Source organism: Esox lucius, chromosome 24, assembly GCF_011004845.1.
Source record: "Esox lucius isolate fEsoLuc1 chromosome 24, fEsoLuc1.pri, whole genome shotgun sequence".
NCBI lineage: Eukaryota > Metazoa > Chordata > Actinopteri > Esociformes > Esocidae > Esox > Esox lucius.
Window position 1 is genome coordinate 15,489,223 of NC_047592.1, and position 25,087 is coordinate 15,514,309.

At 40.8% G+C, this 25,087-nt stretch overlaps 3 protein-coding genes across 3 annotated transcripts in view; 2 read left to right on the plus strand and 1 right to left on the minus strand.

Annotated features, from left to right (window-relative positions):
• LOC114830380 (endonuclease domain-containing 1 protein-like) overlaps positions 1-2,618 on the plus strand; it is a 121,140-nt gene extending 118,522 nt beyond the window's left edge. The window contains exons 3-5 of the mRNA XM_029117967.2: positions 1,664-1,864; positions 1,959-2,231; positions 2,435-2,618. Coding sequence (XP_028973800.2) covers positions 1,664-1,864; positions 1,959-2,231; positions 2,435-2,551 — 591 coding nt within the window. The 3' untranslated portion in view covers positions 2,552-2,618. The remainder of the gene's footprint in view (positions 1-1,663; positions 1,865-1,958; positions 2,232-2,434) is intronic.
• A 1,845-nt stretch (positions 2,619-4,463) lies between these two features.
• LOC114830303 (endonuclease domain-containing 1 protein-like) lies at positions 4,464-6,465 on the plus strand. Its single transcript, XM_029117628.2, has 3 exons — positions 4,464-4,813; positions 5,742-5,948; positions 6,041-6,465. Exons 1-3 carry the CDS (start codon positions 4,493-4,495, stop codon positions 6,416-6,418), a joined length of 906 nt encoding a protein of 301 aa, XP_028973461.2. The 5' UTR covers positions 4,464-4,492; the 3' UTR covers positions 6,419-6,465.
• Positions 6,466-7,517: 1,052 nt separating this feature from the next.
• LOC117593898 (ufm1-specific protease 1-like) lies at positions 7,518-8,754 on the minus strand. Its single transcript, XM_034290512.1, has one exon. It carries the CDS (start codon positions 8,689-8,691, stop codon positions 7,921-7,923), a length of 771 nt encoding a protein of 256 aa, XP_034146403.1. The 5' UTR covers positions 8,692-8,754; the 3' UTR covers positions 7,518-7,920.
• Between the last annotated feature and the right edge of the window lie 16,333 nt (positions 8,755-25,087).

Below are 25,087 nucleotides of genomic sequence, written 5' to 3' on the forward strand. Positions count from 1 at the left end.
TCTTCAGTGTTGTCACATGAAAAGTCATAATCAAATATTTGCAGAAATGTGAGGGGTGTTCTCATTTTTGTGAGATACTGCATTTACATTTACCCAATTTTTATTTCCAACTTCGTGACATGATTAAGGCCCTTCATCATTGCAGCAACTCCCAGCAAAATCGAGATGGGTCTTCCGAATTATATCAGATTTCTATCAATGTGCTTGCTCTGCCGGGAACTCTAGACATGAATTCTTAACTATCTCCGGCATTCTACCTCAGTTGAGCTCAAAGGCACCCAGGCTGACATAAGGAGATGCTAAAGAGCAACGAGGGGGCCAGTTCAATATTTCAAATCAAATATAATTTTTATTGCAGTGGTAGCTACCACAAACAGAAAGGTACAGTTATGAGAGGATGGACACACGCGTAGTCTAATGAGCTGAATGTGTACAATTTCCTATTACATTTCTGTTGTTAATGTAGGTGGCCAAATATTCATACAGATCCTAAAATCATTTCTGCTGGTAAGAAACTGTAAACCTACCACATGTAACCACAAACATGTAAAAATAGAAATGTCACAACTTAAGTGACAGAAGCTGATCAACGCAGAGCGAGCTAAGTTGTTTGTTTTTCTGTTGGCTATGGTACAAACCTCTAGTTCTCTGTGACAGGAAGTGACAGGAAATTTTCATTCTAAAGAGAAACTGTCCTCAGGAGGTTTCAGACCAGCTTTGTTAATTCAGTTCTTTCTTAATGTTATTCTTACTCGTTGGAAAACCTGTTTAGCCTTGGCAATGGTCAAATCCTCATTAAAATCATATTGCCGTCACCAAAGCTTAACCTGCAATGCCAAGGCCTACAGGAGTTACCCTTCTAGAGATAGGCGGGCACCTATACGCTTAGACTTGTAAACTGACTAACCCTTCTGCTGGGGCAGAATTATCCCCATGGGCAGTCCAGGTTTCAGATGGTCTACTCTCATTCCTCAGTTGTCTTTATTCTGTTAAAAAGTATATATAAATGATGAGTTGTTAAGTTGAACATTGAGATGTTTCTTTAATGTGGGTTGTTCTGAAAATGAGGGGAGAACAAGTATTTGATACACTGCCGATTTAGCAGGTTTTCCTACAAACCTGATTCCAAAAAAGTTGGGACACTGTACAAAGTAAGTGAGTAAAAAAGGAATGGAATAATTTACAAATCTCAAACTTATTATTAATTCACAATATAATATAGATAACATATTGAATGTTGAAAGTGAGACATTTTGTAATGTCATGCCAAATATTGGCTCATTTTGGATTTCATGAGAGCTACACATTCCAAAAAAGTTGGGACAGGCAGCAATACGAGGCCGGAAAAGTTAAATGTACAATCTCCCATAGATGTTCAACTGGGTTAAGACCTGGTTGTTGTGAAGGCCATAGCATATCATTCTATTAATTTTCATACTCATCAAACCATTCAGTGACCTCATGCCCTGTGGCTGGGGTCATTGTCAGAGACCCAATAATGAACACTCTTTCAAAGTCAAGTAGATGTTTTCATCTTGTCATCTTCAACCAAAATCCAGGTCCACCGGGCCTGATGAGCATTCTTTACATGCCACAGAGTGTAATAGAATGCTCACCTGTCCGTATGTCCTCCTGTACTGTTGTTTCTTCATCTCCCACCCAGCTATCCACAATGTCTGACACCGGAGACATGCAGGCCTTCCCGCGTGGCTACATGCACAGGAACTTTGAGGACGCCCAGGCGGTGCTGGATGACTACACCAATGCCGTCTTCTATGAGCGTGGCCACCTCAACCCTGACGAGCAACAGGCCGACCCAGACGACAAGGCCTCCACCTACACCCTGACCAACGTGGTGCCTCAGGTCAGCCATTTTGTTCATGCTGTTAAACCCTTTTTAAGTTTTTCTACTTAAACGTCACATTTGTATGGAATCACATCGCCCGCCGGTCTTTAAGGTCAGAGAATTCAGCACCGGTGTCTGGAAGGTTCAGGAGCACATCGTCCGCAGGCGCCTTAACAACTACTGCCGCGGAACCGCCTACGTGGTCACCGGCATCGTCACATCCGGGAACATGATCCGGCGCCATAACATTGACCGCGTGGCGGTTCCCAAGTACCTGTGGTCGGCCTACTGCTGCACTGACTATGACCACAATGCACCCTTTGGCGAGCGCTACAAGTTCCCCGCCTTTGCCCACTATGGCCTCAACGAGAATGAGAACAACCAGGTAAATCTAGTGTAATTGTTGTCATTTACAAAAATATTTTATTTGGTATACTTTTTTTTTTTTTTTATATTATTAGCATAATATGTTATACCTGGTATCAGGTTTTTGGGAAATGTGTCAAATAATCCCATGAAGTGAAAGTTGCTGAGCATAACTGAAATCTAATTCAGTCAATATCCTCCATTCAATTGTTCATTCATCAGGTCCTGGAGCTGTCCGTCAAGAAATTGGAGGAGTTCCTTCAGAGGTCCACTTTTGTGGACAAGAATTTCCAGATCTTTATGGACGACTGTGTCCAGCCTCCTTCGGCTTTGCATTAAGTGGGCTACATTCAGCAAGAAAACAATATGGAACATTTCTGATATACAGTGCCTACAGAAAGTCTACACCCCCCTTTTGACAATTATTTGTACAGCCAGCAGAAAAAAACACAAAAACACAACACACATACACCATAGTATAGAAGCACACATGGGCCTAATTTAGTTAGTCTTCGACTCGGACAAACAGTCCCATCCTAATTTATGGACTCCACAATCTAGGGTTCTCAGAAGACTGTGTAGGCTTGTTTCAAAATGATTTATCTGACCGTGTACAATGTATCAAATCAATTATAATATCTTGTATACAAATGGCCCCTTGCTACTGTATTGTCAAACCTAAAACACAGCTTTAATAACACCCAACATGCCTTTTGGAGCCTACCTCAACCTTCAAGCACCCCAAACATCTATGCACTGCATGGGTCTGAGTTAGAGTACAAATAGGGAAGGAAGATAAATGAAGCAATGTTGAGCTAAGTCCTTGAGGGTCCTTGAGTGGTCCAAGGACCTTGACAGAGCTTGAACAGTGTGGTAAAATGTATGTTAAAAATTAGTTTTAGTTATAATTCAGTTTTACATGTTTTTCCAGGCATTTATGCTTCATTGGAAAGGAAAGTGGTGAAAGATAGAGGAGTTCAACTGAATGAGTACCTCTGATCAACAATTATCCCCAAACCACATTACCTGAAATTAAAATTTCACTTCCTGCTAAACACCAGCAGTCTTCTAAAAATGTATTTTCTCGATTCACAAAACCCATGTATGTATTTGATGTATGTTTTTTCCATTGCAATCTAAATCTGATTGAATAAAGTTTACAGATTCCAAAAGTAGGATGACTCATTACAACTTACAATACTACTTGAGTGTTGGTCAAAACATTTATTTTGCTATGACTTATTAGCAATGCCACTTATTCAGAGTGATATTCAGTTAGCACATACTGTGGGTGGCTGTTAATGAACTGTAAAAAAAAAAAATTATAACATGTATTCATCAATATTCATTTTTAAAGTGCAGTTGTAATCACACACACAGCAGATATGAAAATATGTGATTAAAACCACCCACTCCCCTCACACTAATTGTGTGAAAGAACAAACAGGTCCAAAATAATAACACTGTAATGGGTAGAAATAGAGTCATTGCAAATAATTTCCCAATGCATCATTCATTTTCTACACATCCATAAGCATATTTACTGGAAGCCCATAATAATAATTCCAGCAGCAAAATCCATATCAAGTCAGTGATGTAAAACATGACAATGTTAGGTCTGCATATTGTCTCAGACTGTTCTTGAAGTCTACATTTTAATCTAAACAAAGCTTTGTTCTGCTCCAGAAAGCATGAAGGAGAAGATAGGAAATCATTAAATAGGCTTACAAATGACATATTATAAGACATCTAACCAGTGCTTGACCTGTTGATGGGCGTAGTTCTAAGTAGCCATTTTGGAAGCTAAAAACTGATAACATACATTCATGGCTCGCCACTTTGAATAGATGTAAAAGGGCTCTGAAATAGGGAGTAGAGATGGGCTGACCCAGAGAGACTTACTGTCGACATGTATGAAACATAATAAGGAATACAAGGGAAAAAGCGAGAGGCTGAAACAGAGCAGCTACAGTAGTGTGAAGGGCAGAGGGAGAAACGGGATCATCGTGAGGCAACTGAAAGAGAGACCAGGCACACAGTCAAGACAGACAGAGACAGACAGGCAGACAGACAGACAGAGACAGACAGAGACAGACAGGCAGACAGACAGACAGGCAGACAGACAGACAGAGACAGACAGGCAGACAGACAGACAGACAGACAGACAGGCAGACAGACAGAGACAGACAGAGACAGACAGACAGACAGACAGACAGACAGACAGACAGACAGACAGGCAGACAGACAGAGACAGACAGACAGACAGGCAGACTAGCTTCAATGGTCACCATGAGACACCAATCAATCCCCTCTTGTCTGTCTCTGGCTGTCCTACTGTGTTGTCTGCGGGGGTCCCGGGCTGGCGTGGTGGAGGACTTCAACCACGTGGAGCGCTGTAAGGACTCCTTGTACATGGGCACCCCGCCGCGGGGCTACCAATTCAGCAGCCCCCTGAAAAAGATCTGCCAGCGTTACGAGGACAAGCCATGCTTCGTCACCCTCTACGACCCCCACAAACACATCCCCCTCTACTCGGCCTACATCTTCAAGAAGTCTGATGGGGAGAAGAGGGTGGATTTTCCCTGGATGTTTGAGCCGCAGGTAAGTGGCTAATAAGTGTGAAAGTGTGGAGGTGTGTGTGAGAGTCGGTCTGCTCTGCCTCTTAGTTTGTGTGTGTTATTTTGTTAGTGTTCGCAACCCTGCGATATGTGCCTGGTGTTCATTGGTTGTATATCTTAGGTTAACTTTAACATAGGTGTTTACATGCACTAAACAGCAACATGATTGTCATTTGAAAAAATTGTTTGACAAAGGTTCTCTCACAGACACTGACAACGGACACACCCATTCACTAAAGCAGAGTTCTGCAGGACAATATTACTGCTCTGGCTACAATGAGAAGTTGGAGATAAGCAGGTTTGTGGGCAGTTAGAATGGTACCACAATAACATTTTAATCTAGTTGTGTGTGATACAACACTTTCCCGTTTCAACAACATCCTTGTTTCCGCAATACGTCTCTCTTTCCCCGACTTTTCCACCTTCCACCCTGACATCAAAGTCTCCATCTCACTCTATGTGTCTATCAGGCTGCCAAAACAGCGGGCCATAATACAGACATAGGCCCAAGTATGCCAGGCTTCAAATTAGTGGGGATGTAATATTGCATTGTGCTCTGCTGTGTTCATGTATTTGTACACTGTCGTCACAAAACGAATGTCCATTTAAATGATATTGTGTAATGCAGTGGTTCCCAACCTGGGGTACTAGGACCCCTGGGGGTACATGGCCTCTCCACAGGGGGTACATTGAGAAAACCCACGACACCATAGGCTTACGAGTGAAATTGACATGAGGGGGTACTTCAGGGTTACTCCGAGCAGAGCAAAATTCTGTTGGTGGTACAGTAACTGAAAAAGGTTGGGAACCACTAATGCATCCCTCCCCTCTATCCCTCCCTCCCAAAACCTGGCCCTCTCCCTCCCCCCTATCCCCCCCACCTTCCCCCTCTCCTCTCTCCCTCCATATAGTTGGCATCAGAGAAGGGCACGAGCAACATGGAGCCGTTCCCCCAGTCCTCCTCTCACATGCACATGAACTTTGAGGACAGCCAGGCCGTGCTGGAGGACTATGCTGACGTGGTCCAGTACGAGCGCGGCCACCTCAACCCTGACGAGCACCAGGCCGACCCCTTGGACAAAGCCGCCACCTACACCCTGACCAACGTGGTTCCCCAGGTAGGTCGGCTACGGTTTGGTACGTCTACCTTTGTCCACCTTAAGTCATTTAAGAGCATGGGAGATAACCGCTTTTGGTTCCCTCGCCACAGGTCCGAGAGTTCAACATCGGCCCATGGGCCGAGCACAAGGACCTCATCCGCAAGCGTCTCAACAACTACTGCCGTGGCAAAGCCTATGTGGTCACCGGGGTCACGACCTCTGGGAACATGATCCGTCGCAACAACGTGGACCGTGTTGCCATCCCCGAGTACATATGGTCGGCCTACTGCTGCACAGACTATGACCAGAATGCACCCTATTTCGTACGCTACAAGTTCCCGGTGTTCGGGGCCTACGGGATGAACGACCGTGTCAACAACCACCTGATAGAGGTTCCGGTGAATAACCTGGAGAAATTCCTCAAAGGAAGGATGGACGTTGACAAGAACTTCCAGATCTTCTACAATGACTGTGTGCCTGACTCATAGTGAGAAACCATGCAATCGTGCCAGTAGTCGCACCTCAATGTCATATCTTTATCATGATCTAAATTCTGTATTGAGTAGATACATGAATGTTGTTTTTGGGTGAGGTGTTATTCACAAGTAATAAAGATGTGGCATCAACTCCTGTGAAGTTAGACTCAGTCGGAGATTGCAGATATAGCAGCATTGCAGTGGCAAAGAACTTCTCTGTATGACAATCATGTCCTATTTAAAACCTGTTGTCTGTTCTTTGATCAGAAGCTTAATTTGCATGTTGTCTCCTGGGTAACAAGAACAAGTCAGTGTTATGTGAACAAAAGACAACTTGACAGTTTATATTCTCCACTGCAGAGACAGACTGCACTGCTCACCACAGAAGAAAGTCAAGATATTGAAATATCTGGTATAAAATAAACCCACGACTAACAAATAACAGATAATTAGTGCATTTATATTTATCTGCCGGGCATGTAGACAAACTTTGTTTAAAGGGTAATCTCCACCCAATTTCAGCCTTTGCCCAACCCCCAACATACTGAACACAAAGCATTCAGGTAGAAGTTGTGGGTGCCGGTGAACTCTTAATTAATACTATGGGGGTGGGTACGAAGTTTAGACTCATACAGGCTTACGTCATGCCTTATGCATATGCTGCATATGCTTCAGTGTTGCCTAGATCTAGAAAGTCAAACTACAATCCAGTGAATTATTAAGTTTAGTCAGAAATCTACTTTTTAAAACCGCCCCAGTGACTGCTGGTTACTTGTTTGTCAGCATGGCTCTCTGCTGCTTGCACAGTATGTATATCTGTCTTCACACCCACCCAAACACAATCTCATGTCCCCCATCACTATCTAACCTCCTGGTGTGTAGCTACTGGTCAGCAATGGCGGTAGGCATTTAGGGAAGGCATGCAGGCCACGGGTGCTTCTGCAAGAGGGAAACGCACAAAACCACCTCTGCTGCTCAAAACATTTTATAAATAACACTGGAAAAGTGCTAAACTCCACTATACTAAGCACATCTAGCACATTTAAAAGGTATAAGAACCCCCTCTAGATAGCAATGAAGCATCTTTTGAAAGGTGCCTGAACAAATGTCAATGGCAGAGATTAATTGTTTGGCGCTAGATTTACTGCTAAAAAAAACACAACATAAGACCAGACATTTCACTCTAATACATCAGATTTTGCCTCAAAACAGTGATAATTTTCCGTGTGTTACCCTTTAAACATTTAGGTATGGCCACAGAACTACTTAGTAATCCTACATACTGTTAAATCTTTAAGTCTGAACAGTCTGCATTCATCCACAAGAGGGCGACTGTGTTCTATTCAGCCACTAACACTTCCAGCTACAGCTGCACAGGACAGTTAAAGTATTCGTAACAACTTTTTTCGAACAATGACCAACAATTGCTCAGATATTTACAACAAACAAAAGTCCCGAAAATAATTCATGACATAGGAGTTTTTTGTTTTACCCTGGATCATACTTTCTTCCTTTCATGTTTTGGCAGTCTGAGGCAGACACAGGTTATAGAAGGAACTAGTATCCAGAGACCCCACGTTTTTCCACGACACCAATCCCAACCTCTGCAGTGCCGCTCGCTCCAGCGGGGGCCCGTAGTAGTGAGGATCCATCACCAGCAGGTAGCTCCCTTGGCCCTCAGGCCGACTGCACACGCCCAGTATGCCCTTGGAAGAGTTATCCCGGTCCCCTCCCATCATGACAGGTGACCCCTGGCTCTGGAAGTGCTCGTGGAGCTCCTCAGCAGCTCTATTCAGTTCTATCCCTCCACCCCGCACATGGACCACTTTACAGGGGACATTGTAGTAGTAGTCAAGGATCAGGCTTGCTTCGACCGTCCCTATCCACTCACGAGAGCCAGCAAATGATGCAGGCTTGTCCCCCATTGCCACCAAGGCGTGCTGGATTTCAGGAAGGCTGGGTGGGGGTCTGCATTTGGCCTTAGGCGATGGTGGGCACCAGCTATGGCACAGCCACCAGGCCATGGTCTGGAGGGTGCGGTAGCCACAGCCCCAGCCCCTGTCATCCTGGCCATCACACCCATAGTGGAAGTAAAGACAGTCTCCAGATATTAGGGAGCATTTTACAATGTCTGGTGCTGGGCTAGGAAGTCCAATGTGAGCGTTCTCCGGAAGAGCCCCAGTCAATTCTGAATTACGTTCTGTACATCTGTGTTTTTTTTCTCCCAACACTGATTTGTGACCCCAGTCAATCCCCTCAGCACTGTTATCCTCCATATAAGCCATGTCTTAAATCTTTACGCACCTCAGTTCACCTGTACAATGAATATATACAATTTACAGAAAACAACATACGGGCAATTCCAGCGTTATGGACGTGACATTTGCAGTCAAAACATAAAATATAAATTCTCAGAAAATGCATTTAATACCAATATATTTAAATGTCTGTTTATATGTCCATACTCCCTTAATAAAGGAGTACAGACATTAGAAAAATATCAATCTACACATGCGTTTTATATTTAATATGAGGGAAATACACATGCGTTATGGACGTGACAAAAAAAGACGCGAGTTTGTGGGAGACAATATACTTTGTTGAAATTCTGTGAATTAAAATGCACAAGCCAAAATAAATAATACTAGCCGAATGGATGAGTGTCGGCTCTCTATAGAACATACATTATTTATTTTATTTTAGTTTAGAAAAATCCATTTATGAGGAAAAACGGACGTTACGGATGTGACTTCTTTCCGTTATGGACGTGACCGTTCCGAAATCATCACTTGGCTGACGCTGGAAAACTTGAACAGAGACCTTTTTGTGTGTCTCTTTTTATTTGAAACAACAAACATCTGAGACATCAGTAAGGTAAGTCTGCACAATTAATCAAATTTAAACTGAAATCACCGTGTTATAGATTAGTTCACGCATATCTCTCATGCTGCTAAACTGTAACCGGCATGTGAACATGCATGTTCAAAACTCAATTCGGGCATGATATTGCTTGCTTGATAATGTGTTTTTATCATCAAGGTGTTTACTTTAGACCCCGAAAGATATGGAATTGATAATGCTAAGATACATATATATGTAGTTTATCATATCGATATTCTCCGGAGTTAAGAGCACCGGTTTCCCCTCAGTCCCGTCAGTGAATTGAAACGCTGTCTGATTGTAACAGTGTGTTGGCCTGTGTCTATATAGAACAGTCTGGAGAGCGTTTTTTTTTTTTTTGCATGCAAAAAAGCAATCATGTCACAATGATCGCAATATTATGTTTTGTGTCAAACTAATCGCAATGTTTAAAAAAAAAAACTTTTTGCGTTGTTGAATGCGCAATCGTGCTTTAAAATAGCCACATTATTGCAAAATTAGCCAATGCATTGAAATAATAATTGAAATGTTATTGTCTTAAGTCAAAATCACAATGATTACTTCATTTCATTAGGCCCGATGGGTTTTTGCCACGTTTATATTGGTTTGGATGTCAGGAGGATCAAGACGATCTGTGTGAAAGAGACGCCCAAAATACTTACCAATTACTGCAAATAAAGTAGAGATTTTGTCCAGAAATCGCAGATCTACAATCACCACAGAAATAACTGCCATTGACCACAGAGGGCGTGCGCGGGAAAGAAAGTGAGTCATCACAGAAGGCGCGTCTCATATTTCTCTCTCTCTCTCAAACACGCGCACGCACACTCCATGGTACTAGTATTCATTGATTTCTAAAAAGTTCTGATGTACAGTAGATCAATTTAATATATGTGTGGGTTTTTTTTAACAGTAAAATGATGAAAGACCAAGGTGAGTTTAAATAAGTTTGACTTCTTTCCACTCCATTTCAAGCAATAGATCGATTTATATTGTAAAGTTGATGAATTTATCTTTTCGAATTGATTTAATCAGAATGCTTCTTGATTGCCTTTGTTATGTGTCATTATATTGCTTGAAATCAATAAATACATTAATTAATTAAACAAATATGCGCTGGTCAAATCATGCATGATTTAATGTGAAGCGTCCGTAACGGTCCCGTCCGTAACGCATAATTAGGTTGTTTAGAGCAATTAAGTGAGATGATTTGTCAATCATAACTAGAATGGACATATTTTGGCTTTGTACATAAAGTTTCAAATTAATTGTAATAATAATGATTATACAATCTAAACTTATTCTTTAAATCGTTACGGACGTGACACAGCACTTAAACGTCGTGACTTCCTAAATATAGCCTTTATAAATTTAAAGGGAAATGCAGTTATAACAAAGTGAGTGTATTTATATCTCAGTCATGCCCCCATCTTTCTGCAAAATCCTTACTATCAACATAAAGTATAATTAAAGGAGTCTTTGATCCCTCTTTTTAAAGCATGAAATAGGTTTGTATAAAAAAAGCAATTTTAGTATCTATGCACACCTTATCTGAGGTGAATAAACAGAAATGTCCTTAAAATGTACATGACAGCACATCAATACAATAAAATACAGATCCAAATGGACAACTTAGAAAGGGTTTTGATTTTTTTATGATAACTTTAATTTTTCACTGCAAGGTTGACATTTGCGTGGAATTGCCCATAACGACAGTCTCTGGGACAATTCAATGACGTTGAGGAAAAGCTGCGTCTGAGTACGTTGATAGAACTGTTCCCCCTATCTACAAAAGCTGACGAGTTAGTTCCTCCTTCATGGGAATAGGCACATTTGAATAACGTGTGCCCGTCTTTTTCTGGAGCCGGACCAGGATCTTTCATTTAACACACGTTTATGAATCGCTATTCTAAATTAAATAAGATTTTCCTCTAACGCCATGTAACAACGAGCGCACACCTCATATAGTGTAGTTTCACAATACTCAATAGCGCTATTCTAGGCTACTGATCTACCTACTGAGTGCGCGAGAGCATCGCGCGTGGAGGATGATAGTTGGTGATAACCACACATTTTGAAATCCAACGGTCATCTCGACTTTCTTCCCACTCCAAGTTTTGTTGTTCGACCTCTCGGTCCTTTAGCTATAGCACCAGACGAAAAAACGTGGAATACTAAAGGGCTAAAGGTACGAAGAAAATTGTTTCAGTAAAAATAGAAAGGACATGCTGTCACATTTTAATTCAAATTATGTTTCAAAATAGGCAGGCCTATGTCTAGCTAGCTTTCTACAGACTACGTCAAGATGGGCATATATTCAGGACTGCGGGTAGTGAGTTTTTCGTGGCAATGACAGTGTCTTTGTGGCACACCATGTTAACTGTTCAATTCACTCTGTAAATTGTGGATTTTTTTATTTATTTTTTATGTGTAAGCTATTACCAATGCATGTATCCTCTCACAGCTGATTGGGGAATGTTCCCCAACCTAAGCAGCAGCCTGATAGTCAAAGGGGTAAAACGGTCATACCCATCAGTTCCATTATAAGAGGTTAGTCCTGTGTGGTAGGCAGCATTCTCATGGAGAAAATGGCTTATGTAGTTGACCACAGAAGATCCATGCTTTCTACACCCTAGCTATATAGTGGAGTCCGTTTATTCTCAAAATGTTTTGTGCCAGGGACCGTCAATGCTTGTTGTTGTTCCACTGGGACTGTCTGGGTAAAAAATATGAACCATAGCCTTTATTCAAAACATAGTGCTCCTGCCTTTTTCTGATTAACCAACGCTAAATAAAACACAAGAATATTTCCAATCAGATAATAAAATAAATGTAGTCCTATGGTTTGTAATGATTGAAATGCGTGGTATTGGGAAATTAATGAAAATGTCAGAGAGGAAAATCAAGTAATAATTGAGTGTAGAAAAGAAGACATGGCTTTCAAAGGGATTTCACAATTATTTGCTTTAATTTTTTTGTGATGTAAGCAGGGATTCAATTGGATGGAAGCACACAGGGTCGAAATGAGACCTAGGAGGACCTGAGTTCCCGTACTTCCAATGGCCAGCTGTTTTAGATACAACTGGAAAGTAAAAAGTAGGGCACCCCCACTTCCCAAATCCCAGTTTAAACCCTGGTTGTAAGATGGACGTTTCTGCAAAAGCCTTGTAAATAGGAAATACTTTGCCTCTCTTGTCGTACATAGAGAGATGCCCATCCCACCTTTTTATTCAATTTACAATGAGTTCTGAAGCTATCTCAAGAGCACAGAGGTAGACAGCATCTAAAAGTTTAAGAGTGGAAGCTCTGGATTGTATTTATATTATATCCCTATAGTACAAGACTGACATAAAAGTGGCCTGGACTATTTATTTTGACTACAACTGAATCAAATTACAAAGACCTGGTCGGAATGCTGATTGGTGGATATTCAAAATACAATTATCAGTCAGAAAAGATCATACAAAAGCTGTGTATTCACCAGTGGTTCAAGAATCTTTGCTAGTCAGGATCATTTAGGGATTGGCCAATAATTGTTACGGTTGCTAGAGTGTCCGCCCTTATGAAGTGGAAAAGTATGTGCAAATATGGACCAATGAGCCAGGCACCCCACAGCCCCAACAGGGTCAACACAGTCGTCTGGAGAACTGGGGAGGGGAAGGATGGGGTTAATGTTACCATGTCTTTAATAAAACTTTACTTAATGTAGAACAAAAATGACATGGATATTACACTTAAATAAGATGTTCTCACATTTTCAGACCTCCTGTTAAGATACTTCAGTGCTATTTGGCTTTATCAAAACAATATTCACTGGAATTTGTATTGAGATTAAAATCCAGTGAAGCCCCCGGTTTCTGGAATAAATTACAGACAACGCTAATGACATCAGAACGCCTATGAATTGTTAGTAATATGGGGGTCTACATTGAGGGGGAAAATTACAGTCCTTGTTACAGTTAGTGAAAAAAGTTGTTGATCCCCTGCTAATTTTGTACGTTTGTCCACTGACAAAGAAATGCTCAGTCTATAATTAAAATGGTAGGTTTATTTGGACAGTGAGACAGAATAACAACAAAAATGTTAAAAATGTCAAAAATGTTATAAATTGATTTGCATTTTAATGAGTGAAATAAGTATTCGACCCCTCTGCAAAATATGACTTAGTACTTGGTGGCAAAACCCTTGTTGGCAATCACAGAGGTCAGACGTTTCTTGTAGTTGGCCACCAGGTTTGCACACATCTCAGGAGGGATTTTGTCCCATTCCTCTTTGCAGATCTTCTCCAAGTCATTTAGGTTTCGACCCAGTGGTTAAAACCCAGTGTTACTCCTGCTTATGACATCATGGCTTGGTTTTTGCTCTAAAATTCATTGTCTACTGTGGGACCTTATATAGACAGGTATGTGCCTTTCCAAATCCTGTCCAATCTATTGAATTTACCACAGGTGGATTCCAATCAAGTGGTAAGAACATCTCAAAGATGATCAATGGAAATAAGATGTATCTAAGCTCTATTTGAAGAGTCTAAATACTATAGCGAAGAGTCTGAATACTGTAGCGAAGAGTCTGAATACTTCTGTAAATGTGATATTTATGTTCTTCTGAAAAATTGCAATACGCTCACATACTGGTGGTGCTTGCAAAGATTATTATAAATTTTTTCATTATTTAAAATATTAAATTATATTTAATGTTTTGGTCAGGCCTTCAGCCATATTGTATTTTATTCTCACACCTGCTCATTACACTACATGTGTGTGATTAGTTCATTTGTTTACAAATTTCTGTTATAAAAATTTTAATACATAAGATATTTAAATCCACATATTTAAAAACAGTTTTTGTCATTATAAAGTATTTCTTGCAGATTTAGAGGAAAATGTCAGTTTAATCCACTAATATTAAATCTGTAACAGAAAAATATTGAAAATAGATCAGCGTCTTACCAGCAATCACTATTGATTATGATGGTGGGGTTGATAAAAAAAGATTCTGGAAGAGTGGACCTGTCTGTATGACTTGCTGAATGACTGACTACTTCAAGTTTTATCTGACTCTTTGTGCAGTGAAAGGGGCTTTTTTTTGTCAATGTGGTCAAGGCTTTGTTTATACCAACATGTGGGGTTTCTCTTACCATTTACCACATTCTGCACTTGGTGTTCATGGGGTCTCCATTTCAGAGAAACCTTCTGCAGACAAAGATAATGAATACACTGCTCAAAGAAATTAAGGGAACACGTAAAAATCACAGTATACTGTAGCAGCAAGTCAATTAAACTTCAGGGATATCAATCTGTCCAGTTTGAAAGCATAACTGTTTGTGAATCAATGTCACCTGTTTTGGTGGAAATGAAAGTAACAACATGTGCACTGGAGAGGCAACGTCAAGACAACCCCCAAAAAGAGAATGGTTTTCAGATGGTTGCCACAGTCAAAAGCTTTCTCATCTTATCCTTTCTGAATGATTCTTCTCTAGTTTAGCGTTTTGGTATTCTCCTTGTCACTACTGGTAGCATTAGGCGGTACCTGTAGCCCAATCAGTTTGCACAGGTAGTCCAGCTTGTTCTGTCTGCCCCTCTACTTGGGCCTACACATTTAAGATAAATGCCAGAAAGAAGATGATGGGTATTCCCTGGATGTACCAACAAAAGCTAGAGATGTTTAATTTTGTCAGGCCCAGCTCTTGGATGAAATGACTCAGGGGGCATTTTTTATAAACAAGGTGGCATATGTAATGCATTTACCATTTGCAGTGTTTTTGGGAAACAAAACTCTATCTGGAGGTTAAATTCTTTCTGGAGGGCAAATGCCCGGCTTTGCCCACCCCCCCAGTTTCTTTATTATTCTCATTTAAAATAAACAAGATACTTCTTGTGTTTACCGGTCAGTTTTGTTCACAATTATATCAATCCTCATGTTTTTTCGGGAAGTGTAAACATCACGTGAACTAAATGTATTATTGCTTGCTAGAAAGCAAGTTATCTATTTTGTGTTTGATATTCACCTTGGACAGTCAAACTTTATTTGCTTGAGAGAGAAAGGAAAATCCATATGTCCATATGACTGTGTAATGAGGTGCAGTGTTGCGGGAGCGAGGAACTTGGAGCAGGCAGGAGTAATCGGTGTAGAGTCTTTATTTAAGAAACAAACAAACACCGAGCACAACAAATACAACAAAAGCAAATGGCTGACTAAAGCAGCAAAACGGCAGTATACAACACTCTAAAGGAACTTACGTTTAACCAGCAACACACACGACATCAAACATGACAACATCAATGATCCACACTGTGGGGAGCAGAGGGGAAACATTTAAACACATACACATTAACAAACAGGGACCTGGTGTGAACGATAATTGAAGACATGTGACAACAAGTCCGGGATGCATTCATGTGATGGTTGGAACTGAAGGTGTATGGAACGCTGGTGCTGCTGCTCTTTTCAATGGATAGATACTTCTAACCAGAATACACAGAGGATGAATTGACAGAACTAGAAGCTTCAACAGCAGCTAAAGGGGGGCGATGGTGAAGCCGTTAATCCCCAAACCTTGCCCAGAATATCCGAAGGCAATGTGTACTTTGTGTATTATAACAGCAATCAGAAGTACTACTTACAGTTGTGCTCATAAAATTGTATACCCAGAAATTGTGAACATGTTGGCATTGATTTTTAATTTTGACGCATCATGCAAAACAACAATCGTTTATTTAAGGATAGTGATCATATGAAGCCATTTATTAGCACATAATTGTTTGGCCCATTTCAAAATCATAATGATTACAGAAATCACCCAAATGGCCCTGAACAAAAGTGTACATACCCTTGAATGTTTGGCCTTGTTACAGACACACAAGGTGACACACACAGATGAAAATGGCAATTAAAGTAGAATTTCCCACACCGGCTTTTAAATTGCAATTAGTGTATATGTATAAATAGTCAATGAGTTTGTTAGCTCTCACGTGGATCCAATGAGCAGGATAAATACTGAACCATGGAGAGCAGAAAAGAACTGTCAAAAGACCTGTGTAACAAGGTAAAGGAACTTTATAAAGATGGAAAAGGATATAAAAAGATATCGAAAGCCTTGCAAATGCCAGTCAGTACTGTTCAATCACTTATTAAGAACTGGAGAATTCAGGGATCTCTTGATACCAAGGTCAGGTAGACCAAGAAAGATTTCAGCCAAAACTGCCAGAAGAATTGTTGGGGATACAAAGAAGAACCCACAGTTAACCTCAGGAGAAATACAGGCTGCTCTGGGGGAAGAGCTTCTGGCACAATGTAATTTGGAGTGACAAGACCAAAATAGAGCTCTACGGTCACAACCATAAGTGCTATATTTGGAGAGGGGTCAACAAGGCCTATAGTGAAGAGAATACCATCCCCACTGTGAAGCATGGTGGTGGTTCACTGATGTTCTGGGGTTGTGTGAGGTCTAAAGGCACGGGGAATCTTTTGATAATTGATGGCAAGATGAATGCAGCATGTTATCTCTAAATACAGGCTGACAATTTGCATTCTTCACGAAAGCTGTGCACGGGACGGTCTCAGACTTTCCAGCACGACAGTGACCCTAAGCACAAGGCCAAGTTGACCCTCCAGTGGTTACAGCAGAAAAAGGTGAAGGTTCTGGAGTGGCCATCACGGTCTTCATACCTTAATATCATCGAGCCGCCCTGGGGAGATCTCAAAAATGTGGTTCATGCAAGATGACCAAAGACTTTGCACAACTTGGAGGCATTTTGACAAGGCAAATGGGCTGTAAGAATCCTAATTTGTAATCCTAATCCTGTGCGTAATCCAGCACAATGTAATTCTTCTCGCGGCAAACAACATCTACGTAGTAAGAATTAAGCTAAAATATAGCAATAATATACACCGACCAGCCATACATTATGACCACTGACAGGTGAAGTGGATAACACTGATTATCTCATCATTATGGCACCTGTCAGTGGGTGGGATATATTAGGCAGCATGTGAACATTCTGTCCTCAAAGTTGATGTTTTAGAAGCATGAAAAATGGGCAAGCGTTAGGAGTGACTTTGACAAGGGTCAAATTGTAATGGCAAGACAACTGGGTCAGAGCATCTCTAAAACTGCCTAGCTACAGACCTGTCAGGATGCCCATGCGGACCTCTGTCCACTGTTGACAGCCCCTACAGTGGCCATGTGAGCATCAGAACTGAACCACAGAGCAATGGAAGAAGGTGGCCTGGTCTGATGAGTCACGTTTCCTTTTACATCACGTGGATGGCCGGGTGCTTGTGCGTCGCTTACCCGGAGAACACATGGCACCAGGATGCACGATGGCAGTGGCCCCCAACCTTTTTCAGTTACTGTACCCCTGAAAATATTCTGCACTGCTTGAAGTACCCCTTCATGTTAATTTCACTAGTAAGCCTATGGTGTCATGAGTGTTTTCAAGTACCCCCCATGGACAGGCCAAGTACCCCCAGGGGACCAAGTACTTTTTGGTGGTAGGTCCCTACACAATATTAGGTAGGTGGTCATAATGTTATGGCTGATCCGTAAACTAGCGGCAATTATAAAAGAGTAGGATGGGGAATATGAAGAATGGCAGAAGCACAAAAGGAGCAGTCTGAAGGCAAAATCCAAAATACAAGTGTGTATGCTAAAAAGTCTCTGGCAAAGGTACAGAATAGGATAGGCTAAATCATAAACATGGAAGGCAGGCTAGGATCAAAGAATGTTAGACAGCTATCACAAACCCTTGAACAGGCTTAGTTTTTCGGTGACTTGGGAGCTGGGAGGAGTGCTGTGTTTGTTGTGATTGGGATCTGGAGGATCTTGGGATCTGGAGGCTATATGTCGTCCTGGTGACGTGGTTGAGAGATGGAACAGTAAACAAACCTTACAGATATGGCAACGAGTGAAGCCTCAAATCTCTCCCATGTACCTTTCTTAAGACCACTGCATTTTCTACAGTTACAAATATTACTCTGAAGTCCACCCACAAAATTGGGCCAGCTAGGCGAAGCAACCTAACTTCACATAGCTTGTTTAGGTTAAATTTCACACTCTAACTTCACATAGCTTGTTTAGGTTAAATTTCACACTCTCACCTCGCTGATATCTCAGCCGAAGAACAGAAGCAGTGTATGGTGGCTATAGGAAATAGTTTGCTAGTGCCAGTTTGAATTCAGCCAATTCCACCGTTTGTTTTGTTAGAATACAGTTTAAATATATATATTTTTTATAATCAATGCTAGCGCGATAGATTACCGAATGTAGCTTGAAGTGTTTTAGAGTTGTTATCCTGCTTGCAATGCAGCTTTAGTATAGTGGGTCGTACAGTTTTGATTCATGAATTTGGACAATGCTAATTACATACTGGGACAGAGCTTAATAATGGATTTCTTAACAAAATTACTCTATGTGCCTTCAAGAACAACTCAGGGTAAGGGGAACTATCCCTTTAAGCTTCAACTTAGAATTTATGTATATGTAGCTTGAGCTACACACACATTTGGTCAGGTTTGGCATGTCTTTCTTCCAAACTTGTTTATACAAAAAACTGTACAATGGGACCCCATTGAACTCAGTCTAGTCACTGGGACAGAGCGATATTTGTGATTTTGCCTTACGATGTACACAAGCATCATTATCTGTCAAAAAGTAAGCCAAGTACCTTTGCTATGAAAAAGAGAAAAACAACAGCTAAATATACCTATGGAAGCCAATTCATGAAAAGGGATTTATCTTTCAGATTTAAGAAATGCATCTCCAAACTATGTTTAGCCATATTACTTATGTGCTTCATAATTGGTTTCCATGAACTTTAGCATTAAAGGACGATTTTACTCTTGAGAGTTCCAAAGGTGTGTCTGTGGATGCTCTATGGATTACCTACTGACTATCAGTAACTTTTTAACTAAGCAACATTTTATCTACTAACCCGAACCTTTATCCTAAACCTAACATTAACCCTTATTCTAAACCTAAACCTAACCATAGCATGCAGTAGCTTATCAACAGATCACCAGTTTGTTGAAAGTTTTTTTATTAATTTTACCTAATAGAGAATCAACAGATGGAAATTAGGACTCTCATAATAAAGTATAACCCATCAGTTTCTAAAACTCAAATTCCTAAATTATTGGTGGTACAACTTTCATAAAACAATGCTATATTTCCTTAGGAGCAGTTGTAAATTAAAGGCCAATAAGGGCAAAAAGCTTATCTGTAACTGAACACGTCTTCACACCTCTTCTTTTCTCATCCAATCACCCCACAGCTGGCATCTTTGGATGAGGGTGGGAATATGAAGATACTGCAATCTAGTGTTGGCTTGGAGCCTCTGATCCAGGAGAGCCAGGCCGTGCTGGACGACTACTCAGATGCTTTGGAGTACTCCCAAGGCCTGCTCAACCCATACCAGCACCAGGCCGACCCAGTTAGCTAATTACCTGTTTTAAGATCACCGATATCCAGGATGAGACCTGGAGCACCTATTTAGATGTGTGCCAACGGTTTAACAAAGTCTGCCGTGGAAGGCAGTCCTACATGATAAATGGGGTGACTGTCTCCGGGGCCACCATACAGCGGGGAAATGAGGCCCGACTAGGGATCCCTAAACACTTGTGGTTGGCTTACTGATGTCCACGGTTTGACCATAACTCACCCTATGAGGTGCGTTTCATGTTCCCCAGCTATGGTGCCTATGCACTGAATGAACAGGAGGGTCATGAGGTCACTGAGGTGCTTTCTGAACAAACACAGAGAGTAATCTGTTCTAGATGTAATCTTCTACAAGGACTGTGTGCCAGAAAACATCATTAAAAATGGTGAACATCATTATTCGTTTTTTCATTAGAAACTGTAGATATCCTGCACAAACAGCCGAACAGAAGATCTCTTGTCTGATTAATGTGTCACATGTGACAAACCACAACTTGTTTTCACACCCCACAGAAACACTCTGTACAAACATTACTACATGCAACCCACAGGAAAGGACTACAACTTAATGTTAGTCCCATAGTACGCTACAACTGAAATGTTGTAACATCATAAAATAGATGATGCTCAATGTAGGTTACAGCCATTATTTGCATGGAATATGTGATTTTACACAGTGTAAAAACAATAGTGAAGGCATGGTGCATGTGTTGGCCAGGACAGATATTATAACTACACCAAAGTATTGGCCACGCCTCGCATGTCTTTTAATTTTAAATGTTTTTCTCTTTCATTCCTGTCAGCAGACACCATGAAAACTACAAGTTAATAAAAACTCTGTCATTTAAAGTATATGAAACTAGCGGACGTTTCTAAAAACTTTAGGACAACAGAAATGTGCTGAAATCTAATGAAGTTACAGAAACCATGTCTTTCCTCTGCATCCAAGTTGTTCTCTGACCCACAATGCCCTGATCATGCTCTTAATTAAACTCCTATCATGTGACCTGTTACACTAAATTAAAATAAAACGTATATAAAGGGCGCTTACATTTTAAGGTGGTTCATCCTAGACACATTTTGATCTTTGTTACCCCTTACATTTATTGAAACATCTCTCAGACAGTTACAGAGATATTGGTAGCAGTTCAATGACATTCACATAGTTAAATCCCTAACAGTGGAATTGTGATAAAGTAGCACCACAGTAAAACAATGTTCTCAGACCTGCTGTATGTAATGACATTATCTGGTATTGTGTGTGGTCCAAATCAAACTGAAGTGGAAACAATTCATTCTGATACTAGTCTTTGAGGCGGTGAGAAAACAGTTTTCTCCATTAGTCCGGCATTGTGGTCTTGATGAGCACAGCACAATTACATCTTCCCCACTGTGATGAAGTGAAGGTAACTACACTTACCAGGGATATTTCTGTTTGACGTTTGTGTGTCATTGTTATTACCTTCTCCCCGGGCTATTGCGCACATCACAGGTGAGACGTTTTGGGGCGGAGTATTAGGCAGCACTGCCCACCCTACAGAACATCTATGCCCCCCCAAATAAAAAACATTTGAATGAAAACATGCATGATTGAATTTAGCTTTTTTTTTTTTTTTTTACTGTTGCTTAAACACAGATTTACAGTACAATGGGGCAAAAAAGTATTTAGTCAGCCACCAATTGTGCAAGTTCTCCCACTTAAAAAGAAAAGAGAGGCCTGTAATTTTCATCATATGTACACTTCAACTATGAGAGACAAAAATCCAGAAAATCACATTGTAGGTTTTTTAATGATTGTATTGGTAAATTCCTCTGTAAAATAAGTATTTGGTCTCCTACAAACAAGCAAGATTTCTGGCTCTCACAGACCTGTATTAATGGCACCTGTTTTAACTTGTTGTCAGTATAAAAGACACCTGTCCACAACCTCAAACAGTCACACTCCAAACTCCACTATGGTCAAGACCAAAGAGCTGTCAAAGGACACCAGAAACAAAATTGTAGACCTGCCCCAGGCTGGGAAGACTGAATCTGCAATAGGTGAGCAGCTTGGTGTGAAGAAATCAACTGTGGGAGCAATTATAAGAAAATGGAAGACATACAAGACCACTGATAATCTCCCTCGAGGCTCCGTGCAAGATCTCACCCTGTGGGGTCAAAATGATCACAAGAACGGTGAGCAAAACCCCAGAACCACATGGGGGGACCTAGTGAATGACCTGCAGAGAGCTGGGACCAAAGTAACAAAGGCTACCATCAGTAACACACTACGCCGCCAGGGACTCAAATCCTGCAGTGCCAGACGTGTCCCCCTGCTTAAGCCAGTACATGTCCAGGCCCGTCTGATGTTTGTTAGAGAGTATTTGGATGGTCCAGAAGAGGATTGGGAGAATGTCATATGGTCAGATGAAACCAAAATAGAACTTTTTGGTAAAAACTCAACTCGTCGTGTTTGGAGGAGAAAGAATGCTGAGTTTCATCCAAAGAACACCATACATACTGTGAAGCATGGGGCTGGAAACATCATGCTTTGGGGACCAGGACGACTGATCTGTGTAAAGGAAAGAATGAATGGGGCCATGTATCGTGAGATTTTGAGTGAAAACCTCCTTCCATCAGCAAGGGCATTGAAGATGAAACGTGGCTGGGTCTTTCAACATGCCCGGGCAACGAAGGAGTGGCTTCGTAAGAAGCATTTCAAGGTCCTGGAGTGGCCTAGCCAGTCACCAGATCTCAACCCCATAGAAAACCTTTTGTTATTGACCAAATACTTATTTTCCACCATAATTTACCAATATATTCATAAAAAATATTTTCTGGATTTTTTTTCTCTCATTTTGTCACTCATAGTTGAAGTGAAGAATACTTTTTTGCCCCACTGTATATATGTACAGTAAGCAAAAATGCTCCAGGTTTGTCGTAGAGTTAATGGCCAATAAACCACGATTAAGAGCAGTTTTAGTCTCAAAGCATCACAGTTCAAAACTGTTCAAACTAAACAACAAGGAGACATGGGGAACTCCTGGACCCAAAATTGAACCATGGGGAACTCTGCTACAATGGTCTGGGTTCTATTAGCAGGCTATTTCTGAAACCATAAACAGATGTCCACAGCCAAGGCCAACAAGATCAATTTGGAAGGACCGACTCTCTCAAAATATTTTTTAAACTGTCCGTCTTGCACAGTTCTTACTATAAAGCAACACCATATATTTTGAACACCATATTTCACCATGTTTGCAATGACTGACTGACAAACTGGGGTTTTTGTATGAGGTTTTGTGCACTGAAGAGGTCTTTCTATCCTCAATCTGGTCAGGGCTGTGTTCATACAAAGGAAGCGTGAGTTTTTCTTTGTTGATCTCCCACCACATGCAGTTACAAAGAAGTGCAGCAGGGTTATTTCTTGTAAACTGAATAGACTTTTTAAGAAGAATTTCTGAATGACCTGGAGCCTCTGATCCAGAAGAGATGCTGTGGAGTATAATGTTGACAGTTGTCATGGACAATCAATCAACTAAAATGATAATAAAAACTCTGTTGTCCACCTTGTGTCCTAAACTACAACAGTTTTCTTGTCATCTCACAGAAACACTCTTAACACTGCATAAAGCCCAAGCAGGAAAGGACAGTATTGTTTCGGTTAGAGTCCCTTAGTAAGCTACAGCTGTAATGTTATAACATCATAGAAAACGATAGTTTACAGCCATTATTTACATGGAATATGTGATTCACAGAGTGCATTGGAAAAACAATGGCATGGAGCATGTGTTGGCTGGGACAGAGAAAGTGCATTGGGCAAAACCAACCTAAAAAGGGGGACATCATTAGTCATTCGGAGACTGATAAGTACAGTTCAAACATCTATTGTACTCAGGCAAGAAGAGGAGGTGAAAGTCGTGCACCAGGTCAACTATGCTGAGGCAGTCCTCTTTGACCATGGCCAAATACAGGCAGACCAGTTCCAGGCCAGCCCAGGAGATGGTCTGAGTTTGGGAGACAACATTGGGACACAATGCCAACAATATGCAATGCAACCCTTTCTAGCTGTGGGCGCGGTTGTTTAGGTAGTGGTTACATTGCATTACTGGTTGAAATTGTTCATCACGAGACAGGAAGGAGGCACGTTTGGTACAGTCATATTAAATAAAATTCATCTTTAGCATCTGATTGGTATCAGCTACAATTGTACTTCAGGGTTACATTTTTCTTTCCAAGGGGTAACTGGGAGCATTTCTTGGTTAATGTGGATGTCTGGTCACCTTAATCAAGAAGGAGATGGAAAACTATAGAGAAAAGCTTAAGAGATGATTAATGTTCACACAATCAAGAAAAACCACATAGCGGTTATGGAGAACAAGACAGTTAAAGTTTCTTGTCCACTTGATGACAGCAGAAATAATCTATGTCTGAGGTTAGATATGGAGGTTGATAAAGAATTTGAAAAGATGTGGGAGAAAACTGTGAAAAGAGCTGTTGTAAATCTCGTTTCCAATCAGCTTTGGTTCTGTGTGGTGCAGAAGGCAGTAAATGGAAAGCTTAACAATGTGAAACCCATGGTGTGATGTTATGGCATATTATTCAAATGTGCACATTCACAACCCATCTAAAATCTAGGGTTAATAGATATGTCCTTGTTTATGAAGGTAAAGCAACATGTTTGTCCATTAAAATAACATAAAATTAATCAGTAATACAGTAAAGACATTGTAGATATTTTATTACAAATCAGCCATTTCTAGCTACAATAGTCATTTACAACATAAACAAAGGCATTCAGAGGTCCATTATCAGCAACCATCAGTCCTGTGTTCCAATGGCACATTGTGTTTGCTAATCCAATTTTATCATTTCAAAAAGCTAGTTGATCATTAGAAAACTCTTTTGCAATTACGTTAGCACAGCCAAAAACTGTTGTGCTGATTAATGAAGCAATTCTGGACCTGACCATGCCCCTAGGCATCTCTGCACAGTTGTTTTTTGTTATCCTATTTACTTCAATCTTTTGCCACACTCTGTGTGGTGTTTTGTTTGTGTGTATGTGTCACGTTTTTGTCACTGGTGCTGCTTGGGTTTTTGGTTCTTTTTTTGCCAAATTAAATTAAATGGATTTGAACCACTTCTCTGCGCCTGTGTCCTGCCTCCCGCATCGAGACACAGGTCCTCAACTGGCAGCTTCATTAAATACATTGTACCCGCAAAACACCAGTCTCAACGCTAACAGCGAAAAAGGCAACTTCTAAGTTGAGTTGCAAAGCTGGGAAAACAAACAAAAAAAATGGACCATGGGAGATTGGAAAAGTGTAATGGACAAACAAATCTAACTCCGAGGTGTTTAGCGCACAAAGAAAAACATTTGTCAGACA

What these genes read in the sequence shown, in the direction of transcription:
- LOC114830303 (XM_029117628.2), top strand. Translation starts at nt 4,493, where the DNA reads ATGGTCACCATGAGACACCAATCAATCCCCTCTTGTCTGTCTCTGGCT. An exon ending in CCTGGATGTTTGAGCCGCAG is followed by an intron (nt 4,814 to 5,741) that starts GTAAGTGGCTAA and finishes CCCTCCATATAG; the next exon opens with TTGGCATCAGAGAAGGGCAC. An exon ending in TGACCAACGTGGTTCCCCAG is followed by an intron (nt 5,949 to 6,040) that starts GTAGGTCGGCTA and finishes CCCTCGCCACAG; the next exon opens with GTCCGAGAGTTCAACATCGG.
- LOC117593898 (XM_034290512.1), bottom strand. Translation starts at nt 8,691, where the DNA reads ATGGCTTATATGGAGGATAACAGTGCTGAGGGGATTGACTGGGGTCAC.